The 11,165-nt window shown below is 35.0% G+C and overlaps 1 protein-coding gene across 1 annotated transcript; it reads left to right on the forward strand.

Moving 5' to 3' along the window:
• Positions 1 to 5,851: 5,851 nt before the first annotated feature.
• Positions 5,852 to 10,784, forward strand: LOC117927127. The gene is made up of 3 exons (XM_034846536.1): positions 5,852 to 6,212; positions 8,674 to 9,972; positions 10,223 to 10,784. The coding sequence occupies exons 1-3, from the start codon at positions 6,030 to 6,032 to the stop codon at positions 10,448 to 10,450; spliced, it is 1,710 nt and encodes a 569-aa protein (XP_034702427.1). The 5' UTR covers positions 5,852 to 6,029; the 3' UTR covers positions 10,451 to 10,784.
• Positions 10,785 to 11,165: the final 381 nt, after the last annotated feature.

Raw genomic sequence — 11,165 nt, forward strand, 5'->3', positions numbered from 1 at the left:
AATTGATTATACTCTTCAAGTAAAAACATAAAAGAGGTTAAATTCACAGATATGATTATTTCATCATTTTTAACCAATTAATTCTATAAAAAAAAAACTCATTATCATAGAAATCAAATCTTACTCGTATTAAAATTTTGATTTTTTTTCTTTTACATACCTTATGATTCCTATCTATTATTATTCTATTTCATTTCTATTTTTTATGTTCGGGAATAAAGAATAGTTATCGGAATATAATGGAGTATATTTATGTTGATAATGATGATAAGAGAAGAGAATACAAATCTAAACTATAAAGTTAGTATTTAAAAAAAAAACCTATAAACTATATTTATGTCAAATTCATTTATTTTTCCTTCAAAATAAACTAATTTAGAGTTACTCAATTTAGGAATTATCTTATCTCCATAGTTAGAGTAGCAAATTTGGAATCCCCCAATAAAATTGCCTTTTAATGAACGAAAAGGACTTGTCCAATCAAATATGGGAAGGAAGGAATTTTCAGACCAAATATGGAAAATTTTGAAACCCTCCACCAAATTTTCTTTCAAAGAAGGAAACCAACATATCCATGCAACCATCAAAATACAGGACCTTTGGAAACCTCCAATAGAACTAGGCTTTGAATTCTACTCCAAGATTGCTTTTCAAGAATAGATCCTTGTGGCTACACTTTGCAAACCACTTCTACGAATATGGAAAAGGGTCCTTATCACCCTTCAATCCTCACCAAATGGACTTATACACAAAACCCATTGCATGTGTAGTGATATGGGGGGACAATTTGGAGCAGATGGGGTTCAATCTTATGGTAGCTTTGTTTGATAGATTGAATCTTGTACACCTTCTAATCATACATGCACCTAAAATCCTTGTTGGGATGTCAAGAGTCATGCCCTAGCATATCATGTGGGAGGTTTGGGATTGTCTCTTCTACTGAATTTCATTCATTCTTCATTTTCTTTAATTCAATTATACTTCTTTTTTTTTTTAAAGTTAGGTATTAAATACATCCATTTTTTTTTCTTTTCACCTATCTTATTTTAAGAATATAGGAAGAAATGGATAAAAAGAGAAAACATGGATGTATTTAACATTTTCCCTTTATTAATACAATTGTTGTTGTGTTTAATATCTTATCATGTTATTATGTTTAATTATTCAAAAATATATTATTAATGTTGGGCTAACCCACATACATGTCCAACCCATGAGAAAAGTCCTTTAAGCCTACTTTGGCTCTTTGAGCCTTTTTTTAAGCTCAATATGTATAGGGGTTAGTACTAGCTTTTAAGACCATTATGAATCAATTTGTGGATGAAGTCTTGAAGAGGGAAAAAGAAAGAAAACATACTGATTTTTGAAGCACGATTTTAGGGCTCAAGGGTACAAACGGTGAAGTTTAGTATGGGTAATTTCCTTCAACTTTGCTTATGAAGGTTCCTCTTTCAATCATTGTGAAAGTTTTTGTGATATACTCGCTTCATCTTCTTTGTATTTATGAGATAAGAGGTTTCCATCTCAAGTATTGTTATATTTCTACTAGTTTCCATTATTAAAGAAATTAACAAGGACTTGTATTCTCATTTTTGTTCAAATGGAAGAAGGTTTTGTCATGGTTTTCTACCTTTTTTTTAAAAAATAGTCTTTCCACATTACATATAGTGTTGTGCTGATTATGCATCAAGGGCAACATGTGATCCACAAACAATGGAAATCTCATAACTAAATAGATATGTTAAGGTGAAGTAGATAGAGTGAGTTCTTCAATATACTTGTTATTGTTTTTTACAACTTGAAATTCAAGGATAGAGACTTGGTGAAGTAATAGTAATGGCAATCCATATGATTCATTTTCATCACTTTGTTTCACAATTGAGAAAAAGGAGTATATATTTGTTAGTCCAAGGGTTTTCCTAATCGCGTTTTGATGATAACAAACCATGGTTAAGTGGCTAATTAGTTTGAATTACAAAGAATTTCAGGTGTTAGTTTGGAAATTCATCAAAGGACATAATGGATGCAAGATCAAGACATTTGGAAGACCTTTAATCATAAAAAACATATGTAAGATGAATGCATGGGTGCACTTAGGATTTTCATATTTTTCATGCATCTTTAAAAACTTGGTTTATGCATTAAAGTTACATTTTCATCAAAACCTAAGTTTTATCAAATGAACCTTAGGCAAATCGTTTCAAAATTTGAATATTAATTTACCTAAATACCTTGCCTAAATATTAAAAGAGAAAAGAATAAAAAAAATATATATAAGTTTTCAGGCTAAAAAATGTGAATTGGTCGAGGTAGTGGCCAATTGACTCAACCGGTTAGGGTATCGGTCGACCGATTACACTTTTCCAGTTGAGGTCTGATCGAGAGATGTAAAAAAACTTCTCTCTTTTTCAGTAGCCTTTCTTTCTCGATTGAGGGATATGTCTTTTGGGTCGAGGTCCAGTCGAGACATAAGAGTCACCTACCATGCATTTAATACCCAACGGCTAGTGAACCGGTTGACCCCCAACTTGATCGGTCAAGACTGTTTTTTGGCATTTTGGCTCCTAAGATTAGAAACTTATAAATTGGGAGCTCCACTTCATTTATGAGCAAGAGAACACCTGCATTTATTTATTTACATACTTGTTCTTGCCTTAAAAGCTCTTATTCTTTTCTTGGTGCATTAAATCTCTATTTGCATATTCTTTAAGGCACCTTTGTGATTCATCCTAACTTTGAGTTGTATTTAAGCCATTGTTGAGTTAGGTTGAGAGATTCAAACTTGTTATTTGAGTATTAGAAGGTTCAAGTGAGTAGAGACTTGAAGGGATTGTGTAATAGCTCATTGGAATCGGAATCCAAGTGTAAAGGGGTTGGAAGCTTAGTTGAAGCTTCAAATTTAGTGGAACTCTCATTCGGGTAGGAGCTTGAGGAAAGTGGACATAAGCAAGGAGTGTCGAACCACTATAAATTTTGAGTTTGATTCTTTTAACCCCATCTCTTTATATTTGTGTTTCTTTTGCTTGAATTTTTGGTGTTTGAAAAAAGATTTTTTTTAAACCCAATTCAACCCCTCCCCCCTTCCCCAATCCCCAACCCCTCTTAGGTGTTTTCTCTTTAAGATTAGCCTAAATTTTCTTAATATTCATGCAAGATAACATCTCAACTTGTGAAATTTTCTTTAGTCTCTTAATTGAATACTTCGTAAGCATTTTAGCTTGAGGAATACCCAACAACAATACATTTTTTAGCATGTTGGTGAAACTTATTTTTGGGTTGAATATTGGTGGCAAAACATAAACATCCAAACACACGCAAATACTATAGGTGGGTAATTGATTACAAAGAATTTCAAATGGTATTTTCTTTAAGAGTAAAGTTGTAGATAAGTTATTAATGAGATAAACTACAGTAAACACACTCTCTTCCGAAAAGCTTAATAAAAGTTGAGATTGAAATCTCAAGGCTCGACCTATGTTCAAGATGTGATGAAATTTACATTCTGTAATTCCATTTTGTTGGAGTGTAGAAACACAATTATGCTCATAAATAATCCCATGATCATTAAAAAAAATTATGCATCGAGTAAAACTCACTACTATTATTTACTCGAATTTGTTTAATCCTTCAATTAAATTGAGTAGCAAAAGCAAATAAAGATTTTAATAAAGTTTATGTTTGTGACTTAAACCGCATAAGATATCTTCACGTGTTTCTAGAGAAATCATCCACGACAGGAAAAAAAATAATGGGTACCTAATTAAGAAGGAACTTAGAAAGCACACCAAATATCACAATGGATTAATTCAAAGGGTTCATATTAGAAATATAGCTCAAACCATAAGGAAGCTTGGTTTGTTTAGCTAAAGTATAAATATCACAAGCCTTATTAAAACTCACAAAATTTTGAGGAATTGAGTCTATAAAGTGCTTCATGGGATGTATAGATGGGTGACCAAGGTGTATATGCTAAAGTGAGGATTGAGAAGTTGTGTTGTTTGCTTTTGAAATTGGTGGAATTGTTGGTGTTGAAGTATTTGTGGAGAAGCAATAGAGACCATTATGTTGCCTCTGTAAACTAATCATCCTCTTCATTCACAAGTCATGTAAAAGGCAAAAATTAAGAAAAAAAAAAACGGTGATTGAGTAATTCAATGTTTTTGTCATTTTACTAACTAACGACAAATTGATATAAAATAAAGACATATAAAGAAAATTTAGAAGGGTAAACTCTGGACTAAGTTTAGTTGAACCAATGAAAGTGATTTATGTCTTTTTCCATTCAATAACACCACTTTCAATGTCCTACTTATTGGAAATTGTAGAATCGATATGAGATAAAAGACAAAAGGGAATGAACCATTTAAGAGGGCTAAAAGTTGTTAATACTCCTCATGAGTGAAACTTGCAATTTCTAATTAGGAGTATTTGGCAAATGACTTGATTTTGCTCCCAAGTTTCTCATTCTTATAAAAAGTTTATATCTTAAAGAAAAGAAATGTAAATGATAGCATCTATCAATCGTGTGGTTATTCCTATTACAGTGGTTGCAATGTAACTTTGCTTTATTTAATAATTTTTTGTTGAAATTATTTTTTCGCATATCCATCATCATGACTTCTTTGGAGACAATCAACTCTCTTTGTTTTTCCTATTGAAGAATCATAGAATAAACTTTCTGAACTATAGGAAAGGGTAACATAAGGAGAATTTGACCACAAATAGTATAATTCTCACTCCACTTTTTTCATAACACCACGTGTGCAAAGACGTAGGTCATTATAGGAGGCAAGTTCACTTCATAATCCCTTAGTTTAGTGAAATAGACAACAATAGACATGGTATTTTGATATAGTGAAACAATATCCCTTTTAATTTGGAATATCCTAGGAGAATTGTTCTATGAGAATCTTTCCTTCATATTAGCCAAGACTTTTGTAGTAGATTCAACATATATCATATTATTGGTGAGATCAGATTTCACAAAGTTAACATGTCATTGCACCTTATCCATGAGGGAAATTTTTCATCAGTTGATGATGTGTCTTAATCGATCCATTAGTGTAACTTGTCTTATTTTATTTTTTTACTAAGAGCTATTCTCATTGAGCAATTCTATGTGTCATAGTTATCACCATTCAATAGTTTTGTGGCTATAATAATTCTTAAATGACGTAAGTGGTGAAGATGAAAAGGATTTGAAGGGGCCACAAGAACATCACCTTTAATTATGTTTGATAAAGACGAATATGTCATATTGGCCTAAGAAATTTGATACAAGTCTTCCAAGAGCTTAATGCTTTGATACCATGAGAAAAATATGAAAGAACGAAAAGATTTTTATGATGCAACTTTTTGTATGTAGTACTTTCGAAACATATACAATTCAATATAAAACAAAAAGAAAAACGAAACAACATAAATTTTAGAACTAGTAAATCACAATCAAATTAGTTATTACCAAACAAAAGTTGATTGTTGATGAAGGTGAATCAAATAAATATTCACTACATAATTATGTAAGTTAAAAATTATTATAGCAACAAAATTCACAATGGAAAAGGGAATGGATTTTCTATGCTTCCTTGCCCCGCAGGTATGAGTTTTCTTTTTTTGGCCATGAAAATGTGCTATTTCGAAAACTAGAGCCCATAAGAGGAGGGTGGTGAAATTTCCAAAAACCGCAGGGGTGGTTTGTGTATATTTAGCTAAAGCAAGCATGGGCCTTCTCACAGACACATGGGCCTGTAGGGCCCACTAAGACACCCCAAATTGACTTGGACTCCTAGGAAAGGCCCAGATCCTTCCAGAGTCAGAAAATCTCCCGCACGCCCCGGACAACTCGAATTCTAAAACGACACCGTTTCGAAAACCATCTTCTTCTCCTAAACCCCTTCCCCACGACAACCACCCTGCTACTCGATTTCCTCTGCAATTCTAGAGAGAAAAAGTAGAGGGAGAAACAAAGGTTTTCCTCTGAAAGCGTAGGGAGATAAAAGGGGTTTCTGTGAACATCTAGAGATAGAGGGATGGATTTCGAGCTGAGAAGAGCCAGAGAGAAGCTCGAGAGAGAGCAGAAGGAGAGGAAGGAGAAAGCAAGGTTGAAGTTGGAAAGGGATAGAAAATCCAAACAGGAAGCGGCCCGCCAGCGCGATGCCATTGAAGCGGTTCAGAGATCTCGGCGCCTTGACGCCGCCGAAGCCCAACTCAAGGTCCCTTTTCTGTCCTTTCTGCCCCTTCCTGTTCCTCGATTTTGCCAAGCTAATTAATTTCTGTTCTTAATTTTAATCTTATCGAACCGATCATAAAAATTGATAATTTTTCTTGATTTTTTTCGATTTGGAGATTGTGCGATCATGGTGTTCTATAGATAAACATAGAATTTGAGCAATAAGGCTTCGTTCTTGCGTGCTTGATATGATTCTTAAGAGTTTTTCTCGTTTCTTAGATTGAAAAATGTGTAATTGTTTTGTCTAGTGTATTGAAGTGCCATTGAATGGTAAACTTGCTGTGATTTTGGCAAAGTTCGATCAAATAATTTCAACTTTCTTCTGGAAAAGTATTGTTTTTGTTGGACGCATTAAAAGAGAAGCTGTGAAGTATGAATCAAATGAATCCTGAGAATAAAGGGTTTGCTTGTTACCCTTTTCCTATCATATGTAGGTAGATGTCATAGTAACCTGGTTTAGACCAAGCAATTTAGATATTAGATGCTGACATCTTAGATGAATCATCACTTGTTTTTCTTACTTTTATAAAAATAAAAAGCCATGAATTACTCACGTGAAAGAGTTTGCTTTGATATCCTTTTCCTATCATATATTTGTAGATGTCAAAAATCTTGATGGACTTAATAATGCATGAGTCTTCCACTTCTTTGTCTGTTCTTCAAGCATATGAATCAAGGAGTACTTGCATTTCCTATCACATGTGTGGATGGCAATAATCTTGAGTCCTTGATGAACTTAATAATGCACAATAATTGAGCATCATTTTGGAAATAATAAATAGGTTCAATGTGCTTGGGATCAGGGGCGGAGCTAGGCAGTGCCCAGGAGGGGCATATTCCCCCCCTGAAAGTTTTAAAAAAATGTTGAGGGTTAGTGGGAATTTGATCCTTGACCTCAAATTCTGTAGGACTTAACTGCCTACCACTAGGCTATGCAAGTTCTTTGGTGATATTTTGCCCCCTCTAAAATAAGTTCCATATAATGCCCCCCAACCTATTTTCTGGCTCTGCTAGTGCTTGGAATGAGCCACATTGCTATTCTTCAAGTTCTTCTTCCTATTAATGTTTGGGCATCTTCTTAATGGTTCCCAAACATGAATTTGGAACAGGCTTCTTATTAATAGGCATCTTATTAATGTCTAGGATGAACATTACATTGCCAAGTATTTGGGTCACCATAAGTTCCTGCATTCTTCAACTTCTTCTTGTTTATGTTTGGACATCTTCTTCTTCAACTTCTTTTTCTTCGAATGAGCATTATTTTTGACAAGCATTTGGGTCACTATAAATCTCTGCTGTCTTATGCTTAAGTCAAAGCATTTTTACCTTTACTTTATAAATATATATATATATATATATATATTGACATTTTCTTCTATTTCTACCAAGAAAAGAAGCTCAGTGGAGATAATATACTCTAGAAAATCCATTTCCTTTATTGTCCAAAGCTTCAATGACAAGTAAGAGAAAAGATAATTGGATGGCTTAACAATGCTCACTTGACTAATATAAAAGAAACTTACATGCGTGGCACATATTTACCAGTGGCTGAGTTGTACATGACCATGTTCAAATGCTCCTCTGAGACACATCTAGCATGAATTGAGGGGTTTGTGATATGATGTTTGCTTATCTATGGGCTAAACTACTCCAAGCTGCTCACTGCAATATAGAGGTTGCAATGATTTTTCATGATTATGAATTTATAATTGAAACCTTAAATTGTTTATCAGTTTGATGAAAGACCCATTACAGTTGGAAGGTGTCAAACTATAGTATTTAGCTAAAAGAATGAATTACTGCATGGAGATAACTTAGACAAATATTGCAAAGGGGAATATGGGTTTGGTGCTATGTGTTTTTTACTGTCTACAAATTTTGAGTCCCTGGCATTTTGACAGGTTACTGATATTGTTTCACAGCATGTTGCACTTAGCTTAGGGGATCTTTTTAAGTGTTGTTTGTGCCATGGACCCAGCTTTCTTGAATTGCATTGCTTCATTAGTGGTTAAAACATGACTTTGGTATGATAAATACTCCTCCTTGATTTCCTGAAATTATAAAAGAGCTCTTAAATAATTGGATACTATTAAAGCATTGAAGCCTGGTTAAACAAGAGTAACAGAAGATATTTGAAGAACAGGATACATCTAACTAAAACAGAGCACAGCCATCCTAGTGACTGATTGATTAAGCATGATTGGCAAATCCTTCTGATGTACGTTTGTGTTTTGTAGTTGAATACCGGTTTCACCCCTTCATTATCCTTTATGGTTGTTAAACATAAAAAGCCTTATTATCATGTTTGTTGATTACAATTTTTGCATGGTTTAAATCAATTTAAAGTTAGATGGCCTCTTTCCTTATTTTATCTTCATGGAAATTACACTTCTTAAATTAATGCCATGTCCTATTATTTACCAAAAATTGGCTTTTCTTCTCAGGCTGATCAGCAAATGGAAGAAAATTTACTTGCTGGCAGAGGAGTAATGTTTTTTCGTATTTTAGAAGCTGTTGCTTATCAGGGTAATGGAGATAAGATCAAATTGCCACCTTCCTGCTTTAAGGAATTATCTGATCAAGGTGCTTTCGATAAAGGGCCACTTTACTTTGGGCTTTCAGTTGTTCATCAAGAGGGTTCTTTAGATACAAAGGCAGCTGAAACACAAAATCAGAGGACAACTCATGCAGGTGTTCTGGAATTCACTGCAGAGGAAGGTTCTGTCAGCCTTCCTCCTCATGTATGGAGTAACTTGTTTCCGGAGGAAACCTTGAAGTCTCCATTGGTTGAAGTTCGTTATCTTTGGCTCCCAAAAGGAACTTATGCAAAACTTCAAGCAGATGCGATTGGCTTTTCAGACATACCCAATCACAAGGCTGTCCTTGAAACAAGACTACGCCAGCATGCCACTCTTTCTCAAGATGATGTCCTGATCGTGAACCATGGGGAGTTGACATACAAGTTAAAGGTTCTTGAGTTAAAACCATCCTCAAGTATATCTGTCCTGGAAACAGATATTGAGGTTGATATAGTGGGTCCTGATTCAGTTTCAGGGAGGACAAATCAGCAGTTCCTGAAACCACTGGAATTTGGAAAATCAGAGACTGGAATGGTTGAGGAAGGTAATTATGTGTATTACAAGTTCTCAATGGATAGTGACATCTTGGGGATAATTGCTTCTGGGGATGCAAGAATTGAGGTAAAGATAGAAGCAGAGTCAGATGGTGGAGATACCGATCTTTACATTTCAAGACATCCCCTCATATTCCCAAATAGGCACCAACATGAATGGTCTTCTCATGATGTGGGTTCAAAAACTTTGATACTGAGTCATAAGGATCAGAGCTTGGAAGCAGGTACTTATAGCATTGGTGTCTATGGCTTTAAAGGAACAACAAAGTACCAGATATCGGTAAGTGTTCAAGATAACTTAAACCACAAGGTGGGTCAACAAGCTACATCTTCTTCATCTATGGAGGTGGATACCGTAGAGTGTAGGAATTGCAAGCATTATATACCCAGTAGATCTATAGCACTGCATGAGGCCTATTGTAGCAGACATAACATCATTTGTCCACATGCTGGTTGTGGGGTTGTTCTTAGGGTGGCAGAGGCCAAGAACCATGTGCATTGTGACAAATGTGGGCAAGCCCTTCAAAGGGGAGAGATGGAGAAGCACATGAAAGTGTTCCATGAACCACTTCACTGCCCATGCGGGGTAGTACTTGAGAAGGAACTAATGGTTAGCAATACGATCTCTGCTCATTTCAACAATTTTTTCCCTTACTGTCTCGTGTTATAGTTGCTTTTCGTTCAGTCATCAAATTCATGAGCTGATCGATATTGCAAAATGACATCAGAAATTTCACTTCGGATTTTTTTACTTTTTCTAACAATGTAGTAGTGAAAATCTTGTGCCATTTTGTATGGGCAACCAGCCTCATTTTCAGTTTCATCTGCAACTGGTTCATTTTTACTATGGTCTTCTGCAGGTGCAACACCAGGCTTCAGTGTGCCCTCTTCGCCTAATAACATGCCGGTTTTGTGGTGACATGGTTCAGGCTGGGAGTTCTGCCATGGACGTCCGAGACCGATTAAGAGGACTGTCTGAGCATGAAAGCATCTGTGGCTCAAGAACCGCCCCATGCGACTCATGTGGGCGTTCCGTCATGCTAAAAGAGATGGACATCCACCAAATAGCCGTTCATCAGAGGAACTAACGCCACGCATGAGCTCTCACTCCTATATTCATGGCCCCTAATGCTGCTTAGGGCACAAGACCTGGAAATTCTGCCATAAACATCAGCATGAACCAGATGCTTTCAGCATATATCCCATCACTCTGCATCAGCATATATCCAACTTTGATATTGTGGTTCAGCCTTGATACGCATGTAATTCTAATATTATTATTATTTTTTCCTGGAAATCCTGGTGTGATGTATGAAACGCCAATCTGGATCAATCAACTTGGTTTGCTTGCCTGTGTAGTATTGCACTTCACATTTTAAATCTGAAGAACTCTTGTGCCTTTTGTTGGGTGCATGCTCTCCTCATCTGGCATTCAAATTAAAAATCCATCCGCTGATCATGCTGTAAAGGTGATGACTCTTGGTGGCCCACTCACCACTTTGAAATAAAAAAGAAAATCGACACCTCCCTATCTTTTTAAAAAATTTAATTTTGTTTCTTTAACGTTTTAGGTTCAATCATTCAAACACCTCCCTATGAAACGATAGTCAAAAGGAGTGTAGCTTTGTCAACCATATGGTTTTAAAAGTGACATGTTTGACACGCGTGACATATTTGATGTCGGTCTCAATCGAATTATAACTTTTTAATTCAAATTTGTGTTTGATAATGATGGTAAAAAATTGAGTATTTTATCATATCTAATACTTAAAAGATAAAAAAATTTAAGTATTAAAGATATTA

Source organism: Vitis riparia, chromosome 12 (assembly GCF_004353265.1).
Source record: "Vitis riparia cultivar Riparia Gloire de Montpellier isolate 1030 chromosome 12, EGFV_Vit.rip_1.0, whole genome shotgun sequence".
NCBI lineage: Eukaryota > Viridiplantae > Streptophyta > Magnoliopsida > Vitales > Vitaceae > Vitis > Vitis riparia.